Source organism: Juglans regia, chromosome 14 (genome assembly GCF_001411555.2).
Source record: "Juglans regia cultivar Chandler chromosome 14, Walnut 2.0, whole genome shotgun sequence".
Taxonomy (NCBI): Eukaryota; Viridiplantae; Streptophyta; class Magnoliopsida; order Fagales; family Juglandaceae; genus Juglans; species Juglans regia.
In genome coordinates this window covers 3844072-3866195 of record NC_049914.1, presented here as the reverse complement: position 1 = coordinate 3866195, position 22124 = coordinate 3844072, and the positions used below count along the sequence as shown (strand labels likewise).

At 35.7% G+C, this 22124-nt stretch overlaps 4 protein-coding genes across 5 annotated transcripts; 2 read left to right on the top strand and 2 right to left on the bottom strand.

Moving 5' to 3' along the window:
• Positions 1–796: 796 nt before the first annotated feature.
• Positions 797–5209, bottom strand: LOC109002170 (ferroptosis suppressor protein 1-like). Of its 2 annotated transcripts, none has more exons than XM_018979807.2 (5): positions 4807–5209; positions 4231–4355; positions 3395–3651; positions 2574–3019; positions 797–1266 (listed from the first exon to the last, which is right to left on the bottom strand). In XM_018979807.2, exons 1-5 carry the CDS (start codon positions 4864–4866, stop codon positions 1009–1011), a joined length of 1146 nt encoding a protein of 381 aa, XP_018835352.1. In that variant the 5' UTR covers positions 4867–5209; the 3' UTR covers positions 797–1008. The 2 variants fall into 2 exon arrangements, with proteins under 2 accessions (XP_018835352.1, XP_035541322.1); XM_035685429.1 differs by lacking the exon at positions 4807–5209 and adding an exon at positions 4633–4756.
• A 1250-nt stretch (positions 5210–6459) lies between these two features.
• On the top strand, positions 6460–12980 carry LOC109002171 (uricase-2 isozyme 2). The gene is made up of 8 exons (XM_018979809.2): positions 6460–7042; positions 8084–8176; positions 9195–9270; positions 10348–10457; positions 10863–10954; positions 11255–11428; positions 11731–11824; positions 12554–12980. Exons 1-8 carry the CDS (start codon positions 6839–6841, stop codon positions 12635–12637), a joined length of 927 nt encoding a protein of 308 aa, XP_018835354.1. The 5' UTR covers positions 6460–6838; the 3' UTR covers positions 12638–12980.
• A 373-nt stretch (positions 12981–13353) lies between these two features.
• Positions 13354–15924, top strand: LOC109002169. Its single transcript, XM_018979806.2, has one exon. It carries the CDS (start codon positions 14005–14007, stop codon positions 15505–15507), a length of 1503 nt encoding a protein of 500 aa, XP_018835351.1. The 5' UTR covers positions 13354–14004; the 3' UTR covers positions 15508–15924.
• A 331-nt stretch (positions 15925–16255) lies between these two features.
• On the bottom strand, positions 16256–19975 carry LOC109002168 (nudix hydrolase 26, chloroplastic-like). Its single transcript, XM_018979805.2, has 6 exons — positions 19726–19975; positions 19574–19624; positions 18065–18157; positions 17578–17672; positions 16730–16844; positions 16256–16619 (listed from the first exon to the last, which is right to left on the bottom strand). Exons 1-6 carry the CDS (start codon positions 19927–19929, stop codon positions 16554–16556), a joined length of 624 nt encoding a protein of 207 aa, XP_018835350.1. The 5' UTR covers positions 19930–19975; the 3' UTR covers positions 16256–16553.
• Between the last annotated feature and the right edge of the window lie 2149 nt (positions 19976–22124).

The following is a 22124-nucleotide window of genomic DNA, read 5'->3' as shown; positions in this document are numbered from 1 at the left end:
CATTTGAAATTAAGAAATTATCAATATATCATTTTCAAGGTGAGAAAATTATGATATTTTTTATTAGATGGTTCATTTATGATCATTTTTTTAAAATTTGTAGTTAGAGCTATGATCTTGGCTTCATTGTCTTGTAATTTTCTACTCTCTGCCAGTTTTGTTAATTTTCGATCTTCTAGATATTGCAGAGCTAATTTTTGGTATGAATTAATTACTATTTTTGATTAAATGGTTAATTTACAATCATATTTGTATCTGACATTGATTTAGAACCAATCGTTAATTCTTTTAGGTAATGTTTTGAGGTGAGAAAATTTGGTTGCCTCTTGTCAGGCCTTGTGGTTTTAAGTGCTTTGCTAATCAACTTTTCATGGGCATGTGATTCATACCCAAGTAAAAATCCTTATCCAAACTTCCTTGTATCCTTCACTGTGTTATTTTGTTTTCTGTTTTCAACTTGTTTTCTAAGTCATCTTATATAGCGAACAAAGAATAATGAGATTACGAATCCATTGATGAAAGCTTGTGTAGAGAGACCTATATATTTTTTTTATGCAGGGTTTCCATAACATCATATTGCAATAGCATCTTCCTTGCTGCATTTGGAAGATATGAATTTAGCAGCTTTTATGAGGATCATCTTTGTGACTAAACGGCTCATCTTTGTGAGGATCATTCTTAAAGTCGAAATCCAGAGCACCTCTATCTTCTTGCCATGGTTATGAGAATCTGATGACCACATACACAGTACCTAAATATGCTGCTGCCTGCAGAAAAGTACTATCATACACACAAATTTGAAGCCAAAAGGAGATGGTGGAAACCCAACTCCAATCAAAGTTGCTTGCTGTTATTGAGAATTTAATCAAATACAACATGTCTATACCACGACTTATAACCACAAGCTTGCGTTTGTTTTGTTCAATGAAAAGCAAATATTTCCAAACGAAAATAATATAAATTGATTAACATAAAGAAATAACAAGTTCAGCTCATGTTTTAGTCAAATCAAGGTTTTAGCCCAAGTTGTTTCCTTGTCTTCCCCACAAACAAGTCCCCAGATTTTATCAAGCCGGGAATGCATCCACTAATTGTCATTATTGGAAATTGTGCCACTCCCTGTTTCCTTCCAAGTGAAACAAGTGCCATGTCAGAACCAGTCTTATAAGCAGCCAGTTTGCTCTCGCTTGCTCCCATAATCAACTTCTTTATATTCTTGGCAGTCACTTGAGCATGGCTCTGTACCAGATATCCTTGTTTGATTTCCTGAATAATAAATCATAATGCATCAGACAGTTCAGAACAGATATTTCTATTTTATAAAATATGAAAATTCATGGATATTATATAAAATAAAGTAATACACCAGCAAGCACGGTGGCGCTTCCTACCCAACCTTTTAAACACAAAATCATGGAAGGCTGTTTGTTCTAGTGAAAATGACCTTGATTGTTACCTACAACAGGGCAGGGTACTGATAATTGAACTGCAATCAAACCTAGTTCAGTGCTACCCTATCATGTAAGGAAGGCTGGTTCCAGGTAGCCAGGAGAATAACAAGCATCTCCAAGTAGGCAAGAGTTTCTTACTGATGCACGGCAAAGGGTTCAGAAGGAATTACAAAGTTTGCCAGTAGCTCAAGCTATTGAAAGGAGTAAAGAAGATTGATGGTTTGCTTTCAACTCCTTCACATAATTGAATTCTCCTCCAACCAAAACAAACACAAGAGGTGTATTTCTCAGCTGAACCAATCTACCCTTGAGAGATTCATGCTCCTTCCCATAGCTCTAAAGAGACCGAAATTACATCTGTATCAATCCCACTATTGTTTTCCTTTTATTTTTTTCATATTATTTTTCCTTACTCTTTTGGTAGCTCTCTCAACTGAATTGAAAGAGTCTCTCAGTCAGAGTCTCAGCTCACCATGATCCAATGACACAACAAATAAAGGCAGTGACTTCTGAATAAATTAACTCAAGCAGAGTATAGAGTATAGAACAAAGTTATCTTAAATAAAGTCCTATGTGAAAGAAAAAGAAGGGCAGCTCACATTGAAAGACGTCTCTAATATGCAGTTATAAATTAGTTGAAGAGAAAAAAAATGTCACTTTTCTTGTCTTGTTTTTTTTTTTTATAAGTACTTTTCTTGTCTTGTCAAATCAATTATAAAAGAGTAATGGATTTAAATGCAAGTCTATTTCAAACCTTTAAAGGCACCATTACATTTCCATGCTCATGGAATCGCCTGATGGACGTGAGATTAAAAGCAAACACGCACGCTAAAAAAAGGAACAAATACAAACTCTTGCAGCCTGCTAGTCGGCAAGAACATGCATTATACGATTCATTCTCATTGGAGGTGAGAAGAATTGACAGCTTCTTATTACAATCGTCATCACTTTGGGAAATTTTACGGGTTAGGATCAATAATTAATATTGCCATGCAAAAGATGTAAAACTTACACCCTCCACTCTTTCATGACTGAGTTGCTTAATTCGTGTCAGGTTTACTAACAAAAAATTTAGTAATTGCAACCAAACAAGACCATAGAGAAAAGATTGGATGGGCTTACTTTAACATCAGTGATATCTCCTATTGCAAAGATATTGTTACGACCTCTGACCCTTAAGTGCTTATCAACCATCAACCTTTCATGTATATCTAGGCTGTCTCTTAAAATAGTCTCTTTAATCCAAGATGAACCCACTGGTTTACCCGTACAGACGAAATGGCAATCAGCTGTGATAGTTTCTCCAGCAGATGTTTGGAAAATGCCATCTGATGAAAAGTTCAAGTTGACAGATTGATTCAAGATCACTTCAACTTTCTTTGCAACCAACCAATCCAGTGCCCTCCGGGAAGCCTTGGGGCCAATAAATTCCAGCAATCTTGTCCCCCGATGCACCAGAATCACCTTCTTACCAGGAAAGTCAACAGCAATTTCACCAGCAAGTTCAACACCAGTGGGCCCCCCTCCAACAATCAAAACTGAATTAGCAGACTTTATCTTTTCAAAATCTGTAACACAGAGAGAATGGAGTGAGATTTGATGCATGGTAAAGCATAGATGACATTTTGTTCAAATTAAAAAAGAATGCATTGCACAAGTAAAGCATTCAGAACGTTTGTGGGCAGGTCAACAGAAGTGGAATGTATAGCTTCAAGGCGCAAATTTTGTTGATGAGAGTAGACAGTCAGAATTAACCTCTTTCTTTCAACTTCTTTTCTGGTGTTTTTTTTCGTGTGTGTGTGTGTGTGTGTGTGTGGAGGGGAGGGTGATATTTTGTATTTAGATTCCAGCATGCTTGAGAAGGATATTAAGCAAGCAGTCCATGACTCCACGCAAACAAATGGGAACAAAATTTTCCTACTTACGGATCTGTTTGTACTTACCTGCCCGGTACTCATTCAATCTCTCTTCTCTAGATCTGGGAAGAGGTTCTGAGTGTCCTGTTGCAATAACAAGATAATCATACGCAACCGTATTCCCTCCTGCTGTTATGACTTCCTCGTCTGTGATGTTAGTTGCTGCAGATGTAATAATCTGAACACTGGGAAGGTAATCGGAGTGATTAATCACTGATCTTTCAGCAAATGATGGTTCCACCATTGACCTCAAGCTTGCCCATGGGATTTCGTAGTATTCCTTCCTGATGTCATTTACCCCGCGTATCAATTTTTTCGAATATTACTTTCTCACTCAACACAATTACATGGAATTTTTTTTTTTTTTGGGATCTTTGCCAATATCTATGTTAAAAATATATTGGGGTCTCAGCAGGTATCCAACAAGCGGGCTTCCTTGTTAATCCCACAAAGAAAAACGTTCAAGTTGTGATCTATGTTGGTTGTAATCTGATGCTGATTGCGTAAACATGTAATTATCACTTTAGTAACTTCGATCTCCCAGGCTCCGTACATAGTTTTGTTTGACAATTACTAAGAAATAATTTTTGAAAGAAATAAAAAAACTAATCTAAGGTTAATCAACTTCAAGTTTCATATCGTGACTACAAATCTAATCGAAAATTTGGAATTTTTCTCCTATTAAAACATTCTTACATCTTCGCATCTTGTGATGTTAATCAAAACAAAGCAAAGTTCCAAACTTTTCATTAATGATCCGTTCAACGGAAAAACTTCCCGAAAATCCCAAATCCACCATTTCATAAACTTTCATAATCTCAAGTAGAAAAAGAAATCAGGGAAGCTAAAAAAGGTAGACTTACTGATCGATGAGGACAACATCTACAACAGACTGGAGAGAGTGGGCAAGAACAGAGCCACCAACACCCCCACCAACGACCACCACCCTCTTCTTCGCCCCCTCCTTTTCTGCTCGTGCCATCGGACTCTGCAAGAAAATCCCAAAATTAAAATGCAAAGAATCCCGTTATGTCAGAAGTCTTTTTTAAAGAGTGGCCAGAGGTCCAGTTTCAGGAATCATCTCCAAGTACGCGTTTTCCCTGCATGGTCATGTGTTGTCAACGTGTGATACGTTTATTATGTGTGCTGGTGTAAGTTGTAAAGCAGCTATTTTTTTTGCATTTGACTTGGTTTTTGTTTTTTTTGGAAGAATATTTAACGTAGTTTTAGATGAATGAACAAGCGAAGCAATCACTATATTTAACCTTAATTCTACATTCTTAGATGAATATTGGCTCCTCGAATTGCCAATAATACTGTGACTTGTGATCATTCATTCATACAGTTTCCACACCATTCATCTGGTACCTTTCTTTCACAAACCCCAGTAACCCTTTTTGTTTGAGCAAAGGAGAAAAACAAAAAGAAGGAAATTATACCTCGCCCGCAGAATTGTAACTGTTTTCCGATTTGTCCTCGAGATTGTCAAAACTGTTCATTTACACCATAAATGATCGAATTTCAATGATTTATTATCTCGGTTAAGACCTGACATTTTTGTGTCAATCGTCATATTTTAAGTTGATTCGAATCTGGATCTGAAAGTTCAATAATTTAATCCGCAGCCGGAGGAAACGGTCATAATTAGAGAAGAGAAACGCAATTTGCCAATAAAGAAAGAGAGAAAAAGAGAGATTCTTGCGAGTTTTGAATAGAGAGGTGGGAAACGGAAGCCCATTGACCTAGAGGAGTCTAACGTGGGTAGATATGGAAGATGATTCGCACATTGACCGAGAGGAGTTATGAGGAAGAAACGTCGTAATCAGAGATAGAGTAATCTGTATTCAGCGGTGAAGTGGATAAATATTATATAATTATATTAAAAAAGAATGAGATTTATTATTTAAAATATTTTATATATAAATTTTATATTTATTTATTTATTTTTTAAAAATAATTATACGATATTTATATATTCATAATTACAATTATCATTTATCTATAATAATTAGGGACGCGTAAGGCAATTTGTCATTAAAAATAAATAAAAAAGAGAGATTTTTTGCTGGGTTTTCACTTTTCAATAGAAAATACTGGAGCTCCTGTTGGGGCTCCGCTGGAATTTTAGTGTATTTTATTATGTATATTTTTTATATAGATATTTTTAATAATTTTAAATATTTTTAAAAAATAAAAAAAATTCATAATATTATTAAATAATATTTTTTTAATCATGAAGTAAAATATAAAATATTTTTTTATAATTTTTTATTTTATTTCGTAGTTAAGGAAGTATTTTTTAATAATTTTTTTTTACTTCTTGATTAAGAAAGTATTTTTAATAATGTTCTAAATTTATTTTATTTTTTAAAAATATTTGTATGTGTTTTTTTTTAAGTTTTTTTTTATATAAATTTTTTTCTAATCTAATGAGTATTTAACTATTAAAGAGTAAAATATGCTCACATTGGATTAGTCAAATTCTAAATATTTGAAATTTATTTACAGTAACTTTCAAAAATTTTTTCAAATTTGAAGGTTATTGTACATACATCAAATACATATTTTATTAATTATTTCTCTCTCCTTTTCTTTCTGTCACATATTTTATCACAATTAATATATTAATTTGACTTAGTGATATATTCATTTAATAAGAACATAATTATTAATTAACACATAATAAATATAATAATAAAATATGATAAAATTAAATAAATTAATAATTAAAAAAATTAAATATTTTTGAGATTATTAGTTATTCATTACCATATAATGAATAAATATATAATCTAATGTAGAGATTTGATATGAATAATTAAAATTAAATTTATTTTATATTATTTTATTATTATATAATAAAAAAATAAATATTCTAATGTAGAGATTTATGTGAATGAAATATTTAAAAATCAAAATTTTTTTATATTTATCAAAATTATCCTTTTAACTTTAATTAATCTAAAGAGATTACTCTAATTGCTTGCCAGATGCATATAGATGGTAAAGCCGTGCATCTCAAGAGTTACGTAAAAATTAATTTTTTTTACGTTAATTTTATATTTATTAATTATTTTAAAAAGGCTGTCACCACCGATACATTTTTCTTTGGTTAATGAGGTGGGAAAGGAAAACCCAGACGAGAAGTTTATCGTGGATATGGTTTCTGGAAGCTCAGTCGTCAGTGTGCGCTGTTCCGTGTTCGTCTTGTTTTGAATAATGCACGAAAGAGAGGTATGCGCTGCAAGTGGGACACCTAAGAAAGCGACTTTTTCCGTCAAAATACTCAAAAAAGATTTTATACTCCGACGACGCCAACCCCATATAAAACCCGAAAATTAAGGTGACGAGTAGCATTGCCCATAAAACCCACCCGCACACAGACAAACAGTCTTTCTGCTTTACTGAAAACCACAGTTTTCATTCCTTGGACGCCTTTTAGCTCTCGGTGAATCCAACCCAAAGCCAAGCATGACGAGGGAAATAGAGAATTTCAAGTTCGAACACAGGCACGGGAAGGATCGGGTGAGGGTGGGTAGGGTTTGGAGAAACAAAGACGGCCGCTATTTCTTCGTGGAGTGGAATGTCAGCATCAGCCTCCTCTCCGATTGCCTCCCCGCCTATCTCCTAGACGACAACTCCGACATCGTCGCCACTGACACCATGAAGAACACCGTAACTTTTTTTTCTTCTTCAATCACTTTCTTACGCATTGGATTTTTTACTGTCAGGTTCTGTGTAGTTGTCGAGAGAACTGAGGAGAAGGAAGAGAAAATAGGAATTTTAATTTCATTTTGTTTTTCTTGTTCTACTTGTTATCTGAAAAGAAAGTTTGAAAATCATATTTTTCCTCAAATATGCGAAGATATTATATTTAGTTTCTACTCACTTTGTGCTGACGTGACGTTCGTTTGTTCCCGAAGTAAAAAAAAAAGGTCTTTGATGTTCTAGCCCTGTTTGATCACGGAGAAACTGGGTGAAGTAGTTGTGTTAGGCTCAGTTCACTGAATATGTTTGTATTTTTCTTTTTCTGGTGAGAAATGATTATAATCCAGTAATTTTGATCTTAAATTTGGTTGCTTTTTAGCACCTCTAGAGGCTGGTACGCTTACTTTAGTTTACTTGCTTATGAGTGTGTGAACTGTGAAGTAATGTGATGTTAATGCTCTCCGAGTTCAAAATCAAAACACCTCACACAAATGAACTTAGTACTCTGCACAAAATCTGGTTAGAAGTGCCGTCGCTGTTTAATAAACCTATTTAGTCTCTTCAAATCCTATGTATGGGGCATATATTTGTATTTGAAGGATGGAAGAACAGTCAGGTAATGGTAATTGATACACATACTTGATGGTATAGACTCTGAAGCAGTCACATGCATGCAGCCGAAACACTAACAATTAATTCAGGTCCATCAATGAATGTGGTTCTTAAATATAAAGTGGTACTCAGGGCTAGGTATTAAAGTTTGGAGCACAAGATATGCACCCTGGAAAATGGGAAAATGGTAAAAGCGATTTGAAGTGAAATCTATTTAGCTTGATGATTTATCATTCTCATCACATATTTTTTATGAGTAATATTGTCATTAGCTAATGAGATGGTAAGGAAAGAAAAATATATTTCCATTAGCTATCACATTATGCTCTCTGTTATAATTTCCAGAAATTTTACTGCCATGCATTCATGTTAAAATTTAGCTTAGTTGCAATACAGGTATATGTGAAAGCAAAGGAATGCTCAGAACAAATTTCAATGGAGGACTTTGCAATTCTACTTGCTAAGCACTTTACATCATTTTACCGCCAGGTAAATACTATGTAGATTTAGTTGTGTACTTTAAATTCATAATATGGATGAGATTTGATCATATTTCTATTTTTGGTTCCTTTAACTTTGTATGAAGGAAATAAAATCGATTACACCTATAACAAAAATTTGTATGAAGGAAAAAGTAGAAGGCAAAGGCAGTTGCTTTTGGCATATACCAGCAATCTGTCTGTATAGATAGCAAGCAAGTTTAGTCTTTCCTTAATAGATGCAGTTGTGAGTCATCCTTATTGAATGCCTGATTGGTGTTTTGGAATTTCAAGGTCAGGCATGCCCTTTTGAAAAGAGCTAGTGATACTTCCTGTAATGTTGCCATAAGGAAGAATAAGAAGGCGTGTGTAAAGGTTGTAACATTATGAATTTGATATAATGGAACAAGTAATGAAAGTCAGGTGGGGAAGGCATATAGATGTAATGGAATTTTCATTACATTACATGGAAAAGTTGGGGGTGAGAACTGAAGGTGGTGAGGATTTTATTTTTCCATAATTATGTAAAATCTGAAGCTCCATTGAGATTCCAAAGCAAGGTTTGGTACATGTCAGTACGTTAGCAATCTGTGCAGTTCTATGCAGTATAGTTTTTGCACATTTAGATTCTAGTTTATCATCCAAACAATACCTAATTGATTGAACTTGTAACTGCATATAGATTTAAGTAAGAATACTTCAATTCATCTACTTAAAAAAAAAAAAAAAAAAAAAACAATAGTTTAATTTTATCAAAGTTTGTTCTTGTAAGTTTATTTATATGTTAGTATATCACCTATCCAATTAGAATTATATGTTAGTATGCAGTCAAAAGAGTGCTTTCCTTTTCTTTCTTTCTTTTTTCTTCTTTTGTTGTGTGTGTATTGAACTCAAAAGATATCCATGTTTCATCTATCAGTAATTCCTTTATTTTTGTTTATCAGTACTAATTTCTTTTAAAAAATCATATGTTTAACTCTTCTCATACCATTTGTAGTCAATCTAATCCACGCTCTTCACTTGCTTAGGTTACTGGTGCCATAATAAAGATAGTGGAAAAGCCATGGGAGCGTGTATATATAGATGGTCAAGAGCATGAACACGGTTAGTATTTTCAATCTTTTGAAGGAGAGAGTGCACATATGATTTATACTGATTTCTGTAACCAAAAAAATAAACATCTACCGAATTGTTTATTGGGATGAATTCCCAGGTTGTTTCATGGTATGAATTGTGCCCTTTCTTTTTTTCTTTTGGTTTTCTTTGATGTTGTTTAACTCCAAAAATGTGTTGGAAGTAAACGAGGTTCAATTGGCACCACCACTGAAACATTTGTTGGAATCGTTGTAAAGCAAAAAGAATAATATTAATCAATAAATAAGAATGGGTATATGGCCAAAATACTATTATAACTCTCTTGGTGAGTAATTACACTGGCAAAAGGAATTAACCATTGTTGAGTAACAAATCCATGGAAGGGACAGTGTTGTTGCCATCATTGATAAGTTATGTTGAAATTGATTCGGGTTTGCTTAATGTGGTGTCTATGTAAAGAAAGAAACCATCAAAGTTCTGAAGATCATGAGAAACCAGTGGGAGAGCTTACTTCCCTCAAAACCTTATCTTTTGGTTGTAGTTTTTACCTTTATCTAGTGATAATTTTTATAGTTTTCAGGATTTTCTTCTTCTCTTTCCTTTAACGTTTAGGTGAATTTCTTGTTCTTGTATACTTTGTGTGTACGTGAATTTCACCACTTTTAGAGATTGATTTTTTTTTTCTTTTACTAGTAAAATAAAAATTTATTGATCAGAGATTGAATAAAATTTCAATTGCAACAAACAATCCATGAACCTTTAGTACCGTATCTGACATTGTTCTGGCATAGAGCTCTAGCCCCTTTTTTTATTTGGGATAAGTTCTTTATTTTGGCCTCTTGTATAAAGTGGGGAAGGGTGGGATATGTACCAATAGTACAATTATTTCCTTATAAATTTAAATTGCAAGCTTCTAATAGTTAGTAGAAATGAACTTCACCAAAACTACTGGAGATCGTTTCTTGGCTTGGAGTTTTGACCAAATAAACGCATTTTCATTGGCTTGAACTGCCAAATAAACGATCTCCATTTTTTATTATTTTCAGCTTTTAGATTTGGGTGCTGTCACTAACGTCTTTATTGTAGGTTTTAAACTTGGATCTGAGAAGCATACAACAGAAGTATTTGTAAAGAAGTCTGGTGCATTACAGGTGACTTCTGGTATTGAAGGGTTGGCTTTACTGAAGACAACCATGGTAACCTCATTTCTCTTTTACCTTAACTCCAGATGTACTTCAAGATCTTCTTTGCTTGACAAGGCAAGAAAGCCTGTGATGCTTGTATGTTTATGCTTTTATATGCACTAAATATGCTAACATGAAACTGATTGATGCTGTGTTTATTGTCTGTTACTGGTATGTGTTCTATGTTTTGAGGGAGAAGTATGTTGGCTTCAGATTTGCAAACATGATTTAACATCTTTGCTGTGCCACAGCAGTGGATCTTGAATTGAGAATTACTAGCACACTTCAGAGTGCTTGATAAATGTTGCAAAACAATAATTGTTTCAAAAAATTCCTCTGCTAATTTCAATGTACTGTAATGTGGCACATCCTGGTTTCTCTGATGATTGATTTCGTTGGATTTTATGTTTTGAGCAGTCAGGTTTTGAGGGATTTATTAGGGATAAATACACGGTTCTTCCTGAAACACGAGAGAGAATTCTGGCGACAGAGGTCACAGCATCATGGAGGTATGGATATGATCTTTCAATTTAATCAATTATATGCAAGGGGAATCAAGCGAAAATAATAAAAATAATAATAACAATAATAATATATTTGGGCTGCCCACTTCGTTCTTATGAATTGAGTTCCCAATATTTATGTTCCTTCCATAATCAAACTTATACAAGGGGTATCCAGTGAAATAAGGAATTAAACATTTTGTCTTGCCGTCTTGATTCTATATTGAGTGATGGTTATGTTGATTCCATTTTGATTTTCTGAGTCTTTAAAATGCAGTCATGTTTCTGGGGTAAACTTGGATGCAGGTATTCATATGAATCTCTCTCTAGCATCCCTCAAAAGCCATATTACTTCACAGACAGATACCTGGATGTGAAAAAAGTTCTGGTTGAAACTTTCTATGGTCCTCCAAAACAGGGAGTATACAGTCCATCTGTTCAGAATACGCTCCATCACATGGCAAAAAGTGTACTGAACAGGTCTCTCTCTCTCTCTCTCTCTCTCTCACACACACACACACACACGCACGCACATGCACAAACACGCACGCACGCACACATGTCCACCTCCCACTTCCACACCCACTAGCAGGCATACACTGCATGGCCACACACACATTCAGGCATAAACAGAGACATGCATTCATGTGTATGCTCATACTTGTATGCAAGCGCAGGTGCATGGATGAACCAACTTCCTTGCACTCGTCCACTTGTTGGCACAGAATGGTTTGATTTTGTTGAGATCAATTCTTTCTTCTTTCTTTTTGTCATGCTTCCAGGTTTCTTGACATCTCATCTGTCCAATTGAAGATGCCAAATATCCATTTCCTACCTGTTAATCTGAAAAACAAGGATGATGAAACTATTGTAAAGGTAGGAATTCTCTTTACCAGTGATGTCTGCCAGAAGTATTGGGAAAATACTGAAGTAGCTAATCGTTTAATATAATAGCACATTAACAATCGCTTAGGATATATTTAGATTTGAGGATTTGAAGTCATTGTGTTCGAAGAACAATCGCTTGATAGGAATTTTAGCAATGCAAGATGGAATTCAGCCTTCAAGATTTTTCTCCAACAAAAACACTGGTCTTGTGTATATGAAATGGCATATTATACCTAAACATTTCTGATCCACATATTCATAAAGTTGAAACCTATCAATGAGTTTAGTAAACAGATAAAAACTGAAGTTCAAATTCTAGTCGTTTAAGTACTTATATCCGGATGAACCGGGAACTGCATGGTATTAAATTAGCCTCCCATGTCCTATCTCCTTGAAAAGAGGAAGGAGGGAAGGTGGTATTTGGGGATTGAACGATTGAGACCACTCATGGGTGGGGATCATTCAAAATTTTATTGGTGTTAAAAACATACATGTTTACTTGCTTTTGTTACCCGTCTTAGTATCTTCAGAGCCACAGCTGGCCAGTTACCAATTTAAAGCCTTAAATAGAGTAATTTCTAGGCATTTCACTTTCTGCAGGGCATATATACCTCTCTTTTATTATTGTTAGCGTCCCCTCTTATCCCTGATTGAACTTTAAGCTGAGATTGATCTCTTAGCCATAAAATGAAACTGACTAATGGGGTTCTTCTGCAGTTTAATGATGATGTGTATTTACCAACGGACGAACCACATGGATCAATTGAAGCTAGCTTGAGCCGCTTCTGGTCAAAGATGTAGAAGTTGCATGTTGTTTGAGCTCTTGCATAAATAAAGGCTCAGATGTTTGTTGTACTGTTGCCCGTTATCTCCCTTGTAATAAATCTCTTTTGCTTACCAATGCACTAAATAAAATCTTCCTCAACATTTTGCCTTTTCTTTGGAGTGCAAGCCCAGTGGGTCATTATTATAACCAAACAAGTTTGACAGGATCATTGTCATAATAAATTGAGAGAAGGATCGAGAGAAGATTCCTGCAACCATGTTACTTATGATTTAGGTAATACTAGACTGAATTTTTCACTTTTTTTTTTGTTTTTTTTTTCAATTTGCCCAGAAAGGCATACAAGATACTTTGCAGTTTTGAGGGCGTTCCAGTTGCACAAGCCCATTCTTGGATAAGTTTTTCTGATGTGCGATATAGTAGGTTCTTAGTTTGATGGTTTCATGCTCTAATTTCAGTAAATGTATGGTTTAGAAATGAAATTTTCAGAAATATGGGCTGCAATGTACTGACTAATACGTGGGAGTTATATGTATATTTTCCTTTTTCTCCACCAATCTTTGAATGTTTTTTGGGTCCCTCTTCATTGTAGGGCTTCTATGTGTGGAGTGGTTGTGTTTGTGGCGGTCCGGTTTGATTGTCATGTGAATAAAATCTTCTACAAATTCGTGGATGTAGACACGTTGTTGAATCACATAAACCTTGTGTCGTGATTAATTATAATTTTGCTTTACTTTTTCTTCTCTTATCGTTCCTCACATTCATTTCCCAACTCAAATTACAAAGTTGAGGCAACAACATGCACAACGTGCTCATTCTTCTGCAATTCGGTTCTCTACCACGTCTCTTTTCCCTCGCCCAAACCCATTTACTATTAAAATACATTCGTACAAGACAGATGCATGCGAGGTAAAGAAAACCTGAATGCCGGTCAGAAGCGTTTCTCTTCGTAAGAGAATCTCACTGATTATTTTTGGAACGGCCGATCAGGATAAAAAAACAACTGCCTGGTGTCGACGCGCACGCGAGGTAGAGGGCAACACCAGGAGGAAAGTCAATAATCAGTTCAAAGGGAGATGTTATGATCCACGTTCTCTGTGGTTTTATAGAAACAACATTACAGAATCCTCCTCCGAGGGAGAGACGAGAGAGGAAGTAGAATGCTTTCGCCCGGAAGGTTTGATGCGGCCACTGAACTAAGTCGTGCAGCAGCCGTGCAGACATTCTCTTGCGCTTCGCGGTGCAGTCAGTGACAGTGGGCATTCAGGTTGTCCCTCTTATGCTTCAGTTTTGATCTCACTGATTTCAATTTCCAAGCTTGCGAGTGATTTTTATTTTTCGGATGCTGCTTACATTTTGAAGTCACTTCTCTCAATCCTTTGCCATGGAATCTCATGGGAGCCAAGAGCCTATTAACCAATTACAACCTAATCACACTTTTCCCCCGACTGTAGCCAAGAAACCACTTGTATTCTACTTATCATCCGTTGTGGTTCTTTTACTAGCAATCATACTGGGTTTCTCCAAAACAAGCTTTTACAAAACACAACACCTGAAATACTCTTTCTCATCACACCCCACTTTTCTTCAAACCCTTGTAGGCTTCCTTCACCCAAACCCAAAACCCCAAATAACCAATGCAATGAATCCCATTTCCCTTTCACCCAGCTGTGTGCTTTGGATGGCTCCTTTTCTTTCAGGTGGTGGGTACAGTTCCGAAAGTTGGTCATATATCTTGGCTCTCCATGAACACATGAAAAACCCAATATTCAAGGTGGCTATTGAGCATCATGGTGATGAAGAATCCATTGAATTCTGGGAGGGCTTGCCGAAATATACCAAGAACTTGGCCTTGGAGCTCCATCAAACAGAATGTAGGATGAATGAGACCATTGTGATTTGTCACAGTGAGCCTGGGGCTTGGTACCCTCCATTGTTTGAAACCTTCCCATGCCCACCAGGTGCTTATCAAAATTTCAAGTCTGTGATTGGACGGACCATGTTTGAGACTGATAGGGTGAATGCCGACCACGTGAAGCGCTGTAATCAAATGGACTATGTTTGGGTTCCCACTGAATTTCATGTGTCTACATTTATCGAAAGCGGGGTTGATCCTTCTAAGGTGGTGAAAATCATTCAGCCTATTGATGTGAAGTTCTTTGATCCCCTCATGTATAAGCCATTAGACCTTTCCTCCCTAGGGACATTGGTCTTGGGTTCAACAACCCAGAATTTGAATTCAAAAAAGGAGTTCATATTTTTGAGTATTTTCAAGTGGGAGTACAGGAAAGGTTGGGATGTATTGTTGAAATCATACTTGAAGGAATTCTCTAGGGTTGATGGGGTTGCTTTGTACTTGCTAACGAATCCATACCATTCTGATAGAGATTTTGGGAACAAGATCATAGAGTTTGTGGAGGACACTGATATAGAAAAACCAGTAGCAGGTTGGGCTCCAGTTTATGTGATAGATACCCACATTGCTCAAATTGATTTGCCGCGACTATACAAGGCAGCTGACGCATTTGTCCTTCCATCAAGAGGGGAAGGGTGGGGGAGGCCTCTTGTGGAAGCCATGGCTATGTCATTGCCGGTGATTGGGACAAATTGGTCTGGGCCAACAGAGTATTTGTCAGAGGAGAATAGCTATCCATTGTCAGTGGATAGAATGAGTCAGGTTATGGAAGGGCCATTCAAAGGGCATCTGTGGGCGGAACCTTCTGTTGATAAGCTTCAAGTTCTTATGAGACATGTGATGAATAATGTTGAGGATGCCAAGGACAAAGGCAGGCAGGCAAGGAAGGACATGATAAGAAGGTTCTCTCCTGAAATAGTGGCAGAGATTGTTACTGATCATATACAAAATATACTTCAGAAGATGAGTTAAAAGAGGTGCATTTCTTTAGGTTGGAGATGCCATGGTATATTTCACTTTCTTGCTTGACCATGGTTTGTTTGTCAATTGAGCTAGAATTTTGAAATCAAGATGACTTTGTCGGGCTGCTGAAGGAGTTGGTCGACAATATAGCAAGCCCAATTTTCAATATGCAGCTTAGCTTAGCAATATGAAGAGTATGTACTTCAGTAGTGATTGACGAATCTCATCTTCTATGAAGCTTGAGGTTCTTGATACAAATAATCTGGCTATATTATATCTCAAAATAAACACCCATCTTCTTGTTCTCCGTCAGTGCGTCTGAGGAATATGGACTAAGCAGCAGTTTATCATTTGTTGTGTTAATGCACTATTTCGTATGGCACTATGAAAACAGATTTGCAAGAGATGCACAGGACCTCAATTCCATCGCAAACTGAAGGAAAATCACTGAGCCACAGGCATAATAAAATTGCATGTAGGAAAAGACGATCGATTTGCCCAAGAATTGGTCAGTGGTTTTCATAAGAACTGATCTGGCAGATCTTGCGTATTATTGATTTTAACAATCAAAATCCCATATGAGATTCCAAAAGTAAATTACTACCTTGGCATTGACTGCAATGACACAGATAAAATCATATTAATGGGCTTATGATTATATTTATTCATACTGATAAAATGAAACTTATTCCAAAAGTCTTTGGGGTAGTAAAATATACAGTCGTTTGATTGTTATTCCAGCACAAAATCGTGTCCATGCCTGTCAAGACCGAAGAGACATTCTCACGAATAGGATTGACTATATTGCCAAATATAGGTCCAGCGAGTATTAGTTCATATTTCTCGATAATCATAGGAACATTACATGTCATTACAAGAAATATTGCACTCTGATCAAAGAAAGATGAATTTCATTCTTACAATTATTTAGTGCTACAAGCTGATAACCTGAGAATCAACATGGGCATCTGTCATTGAACTTATTTTCTTGTTGAAGTAGCTCATTAGTTTTCTTGTTTGGAAGCAACAAAATGATCATTCATTCCAGAGTAATATTACTGAAGATATGGAGCAAAAGCAGTCATAACTTCCTTGTAAACAGGCTTCTTAAAATCCACTGCCTGCACAGAATGGTGAAAAAAGACCATGTAAATAAACCAACCGGACCAAAATGCCAATTCCAGCTGTTCTTGAACCAGTAAAGAATAGTACGAGTTTAAGGTCTACCCACAAGCTCAACTATTTGTTCTGGAGACGTCCATGACCACTCGCCAAATTCAGCTTTCTCTGTCCCATCACCCAAAAGATTGATTTCTTCATCCTTCCCATTGAATTTAAGAAGAAACCTGAAAGTGTAGCAAGTTTGTTAAGAAATAATAGGGGAAAATAAGAGAATAGGTATGCCTCCTTTTGCATAGATGTAGGGTGGGAAGGGGAGAAAAAGGCAGTGCATTATGTTAAAAAGAGAACAGGGCAAGAGTTTGTTTAGGCAATGTTGAATTTGTAAAAAATTATTAGCAATAAATAGAAAACTGCACAGAAGTTGAAATCCTCTCTCCCTTCAAATTCCTCCAATTTGAGGAAAACAAGGATGAAGAAATTCAACATTGCCATTCTAGGGTGGGTTTGTCATATACATACATATATACTTTTGGATACATTTGGATGGAGTGAGATACTTTTGGAGTGAGATACATGTGGATACATTTGGATGGAGTGAGATGAGAGAAGGGAACTTACCCTCTCTCATCTCAAAAGTACATCCCCCCTATTTGGATGTACTTTTCGAATACTACAACCTGGAGTACCAATCCATGCACATGGGCATGTTGGTATTTGTAAATTACTTGTCTATCCAAGTTTAACTCTGCATGCCCCAACCCAAAACCATCTGAAATTTTGTGCCCTGGGTCAGCTTATTTTAGTTCAACTGTATCCAACGTTTACAAGACAGACAGGTCATGCACTGATCCTCAGTTTAGATTCCTTACTTCAACTGAATCTGACCTAATCTAGACTAAGTAGCTCCACACAGTACATACTGCATCTAGCAATGTATGTCCAAGTTCAGGTGCTCACCACTTCTGTGCTTGGCCCTTCCAGTCTGATCCCCACTGCTGTTTAAGCTTTTCTCTGACTTCAGGTGGGAAGTCATATGTCAACCAATAAGGTGCCTGCATGAGAAATCCAACACAGGTGTGAACATATCGCTAAGGAGAGAGCACATGACATCAAATTAGAGATTGCATGACTTGAATAACTGATGCATCAAATGGACAGCATGACATGGCATGCCATGTCAAAACCAAATAAAAAAAATTAAAACTTCTTTTTTTCAAGGTAAATGACTAAAACCAAATAAACCTCTCTCTCGTTTGAATTGGTCTACATGCAACCCAAACGCTCGAATGCCATGTAGACATTGAATAAAACCATTCACGAACAAGATTGAATGGGTACTGATTGGCAGATTGGAGGGTACTGAGCTTCGAAAAAGTGAAGGGAGGAAAGGAGAGGGCCCACAACAGATTGTAATTTGACAGAAGAAAAGGTCCAAAATTCATACCTCTGCAATAATTTCTGCCGAATTAACTCCTGTTTCCTCTCTTAATTCCCTGATGACTGCAGTTCTAGGATCTTCGCCCTCATCGATACCACCCTATTGAAGTAAAATGCCAATTAAAATAAAATAACACAATAGGAATGGCCTCCACATAATTTCACTACACTAAATTTAGCAAACCGGATTATACCTTCAAATCAAGCATTTTTTTTTTTTATAAGTCCTTCAAATCAAGCATTTACCAAAGATGAACACATCAACTTTCGCAAAGATCTCAATTAGCATACAAATTGCAGATGCTTTTTAACTTTTTTAAACAGACTGCCATGATGATTTTATGTTAGACTTGATGAACATGTCTTCTTAAATTGCATTTTGGTATTGAATGAGACCTCAATCAAGTGCTATACAATAGTCGATGAGTACTCCACACTATTGGTACCCCTTTAGAGTAAAACCGATGTCGTTCTCTAGTTAGTATGCTAGAGGGATACTAAGTACTTTTTTGTCTTCGAATAAGACCACAGGATCAAGCAACATGCCAAGACTGGGGACCCCTGAATATTCTTGGACATGTACATTGAATGTTTAGGCAAACTCATTCAAAATTTCATATCCCTTTTACGACTTTGCATTTTCTGTCATCAGAACACCCTTCATTTTCAATTCCCAGATTTTTTACTTTGGTAAGTCAAATAAGGTACAACAGTCGGTACCGGTATGTGAAGGACAAAGAAATTACCATGGACACACATAAAGGTACAGTCGGTACCAGTAATATAGGAATCCACACTACACATTTAATTTGCATTCAAATTGAAAATGCTGCACTGACATCTTAAGATCAAACTTTTCCTCTTTTCTTTTTTTTTCCCCTTAAGAAGTTACATTCAACGACCAAACATTAACTTTCTACAGACAACAACCATCATAGCCTCAGCTTCCAGTTCCAAACACTGTCGTTGGCACCTAAAATTGTACTTTGAAATCAACTGAGACACATGGCATGCTATTTCAACTGTAAGCCTAATAGGATACCCATCCTCAAAAGATAACGCTTGCATTGTCCTTAGAACCTCTCCTTGCAGATCATTATTGTCTCGCTCAAATCGTCAATTCCTCACATTCAGGGGGAAGATTTGTGATTTGAAGCCACAATGAAGGTTTCAAATAGAGGCTTTCGTTTCAATGAAAACATTTGGAACAAGCAATTACTTAAAAAGAAGAGAAATACTTTACCATAAATAGATTACACAAAAATAATCTTACTTATGTGATTCATCATATTATAAAGTTATTTTTATTGTAAAGTAAATTTAATAGATCATATGAAACCACGTCGTCAGTTCGTGGGATTACTCAAAGTAATCCATTTGTGGCTGTAGCAGTTCAAATACAAAAGGGTGCCGGTCAATTTCTTATATTATGCTACTTTCCTAGCTTTTTGCAGCAGCCAAACGCAGCCCTTGATCAAAAGCAATCAAATTTGTTTACCCCCGTTCAAAATTTTACCTGCGGCATTTGCCAAGCACTGGGTATATCAAGCCTGGAAGCAGAAAATATCTGCCAAAAAAAAGAAAAATAATTTTACATACATACAAACATATAAATACACATACAAAAGCGCACACACAAATATCCATATATACATCATACATGTATACCTTTTTATCAGGATTGATGAGACAGACGCCAACGTTTCTCCTATAACCTTCGGGAGGAGATTCCATGGATGAAGATAAAGATGAGAATTTAGCGGATATAGGAGACGAACTTGGGAAGAATAGAGCAGGAAACTTGGAAGAGAGCTTCAGCAGAGGAGGAAGAGGTGGAGAATGAAAGATGGCGGCGAGTCGGCACAAACCCATTTCACTACACTTGCGTCCTCTCGAAGCCTCTAATGGTACTGATCTTACGACAAAACTATTCGCCGTTATAGACTACTTTACGTGATTAACGACCATTAGGTAGTTGCGTTGGAAATGTCAGAAAACCGACGTTACAATTCCTAAAAAATGAAAATGTCAAAATTGTTGATGATTTTGCAAGTTTAATATTATTTGTACATCTCATGAGGGAGGTCCCATGAATCGATTCATTAATGTTTTGTGTTTGTTAAGTATTTCAACTTATACCAACTTATACAATGAATGTTTTTAAACTTTCTAAGAGCATTGGCATTAGATTTATAAAATGAGTTCAATCCTTAAAATTTAATGAATTTATGTTTAAAATCATTACATTAGATTCACCAAATACTAAAATCTGAAACTTTGAGCTACAGTGCATTCCAATTCAGCTTCAAATTTGAAGACTCACTATTGATACTCTATAACCATTATTTTATTTACTTAAATTATTATTTCTCAATTTTGAGCAACAATATATTTAAGTTAGGAAACAATAATTTAAGTATCAAATTAAATTATTAATTAACATATAGTTAGTGTAATTGTAAAATATGAAAAAGATAATATTATATTATTATTTTGATAAATTTAATGGTTAATCCAATGTGAAATTATGGATATGGAGCTTTTAAATTTATGAAAAATATGTATTTTTAATCAAATTTTAAAGATGAAAATGATGAATCTAACGCTAATGCTCTAAGAGGCTTTGTCACAAAATTTCTGTCCTATTGGCTAATTTTTGGCGGGGGAAAAAAGGTAGGAGATTGGTGCATTGGAAAAGTTGGAGTTTTATGGGCACGCTAAAAATTGGGGTGGGATGGGATTTAGAGATTTAAAAGATTTCAATTTAGCACAACTTGCTAAAAATAGTTGAAGGTTTTTGCAGAATCTAGATTCTTTAGTTGCCAAGGTCTTTAAAAATAAATATTTTAGAAAAGAGAATAACTTATGCAAAGTTAGGTAACTCCTCATCATACATTTGGAGAAGTATTCAGATGGCTAGAGATGTGTTGCAATAAGGATTAATTTGGCGTGTTGGTAATGGTAAACAGATTAGCATATAGGGACACAAGTGGTTACCAAAGCCCTCAAGTTTCAGTGTTCAATCTCCAACTTCATCTCTTGGAACTGAGGCAAAGGTTTTTAATCTTATTGATGAAGAGGTTCATCAATGGAAGGAAGAGATTATTCGAGCTCATTTTCATGAAGAAGAGGCTGCAATGATCTGTATTAGTATCAGAGGGGAGGAAGACAAACAGATCTAGAATTGGAGTAAGGAGGAGAAATTTTCTGTTAGAAGTGCTTATTATATGTTGCAAGAGAGAAAAATGAGAAACAAGAGAGAGTGTTCAAATAGGAAAAATTTTGATGAAAATGGGAGAAAAATATGAAATTTGCATGTCCCAAATGTACTAAAGCAGTTTTTGTGGAAAGCAAACACTAATGCTTTGCCTACTAAAGCATCATTATGTAGGAGGCAAATTTGTGAAGACTCTTAAGTGTTCAATATGCGGTAATGCTGAAGAGACTATTATGCATGTGTTATGGCAATGTCCTGCAACTAATGATATTTGGACTGAATCTGGTAGTGTTCTACAGAAATGGACAGTCATTGGAAATAATTTTCTGATTCTATAGGACAAGTTGTGCTTCCATCTAGACAAAGAAAAGTTGGAGGAAACTTCTTCAATTTTGAGGGGTATTTGGCATCGAATGAATAAGTATCTTTTTTATAACCTGATTCTTAATCCTTCATAGGTATTCAAAGGTACTTTATTATAGCTAAATGAATATAAAAAAGCTCAAGAAAAGAATGGTGGGAGATTAGTTGCTGAAGGAGGAGAAAGAATAGACCTACAGAAGCAGAGGAAGCCAGCAGAAGGGATTTTCATAGCAAATTTTTATGCTGCTATTGATGCTCAAAAGAAGCTTGTTGGACTGGGAATAATCATCAGAGACTGGAAAGGCTAGATTGTGGCAGCTTGTAGTGATCAAGTGCAATTAGTATCAGATTCTGCAATGACTAAGAGCTTAGCTTTGAGGAAAGCTGTGCAATTATGTTATGATTTATGCCTTAATAAGGTGCAATTTGAAGGAGATGCTTTAGTGATTGTGAATGCAGTAAACAAAGATGAAGAACTTTAGACCTG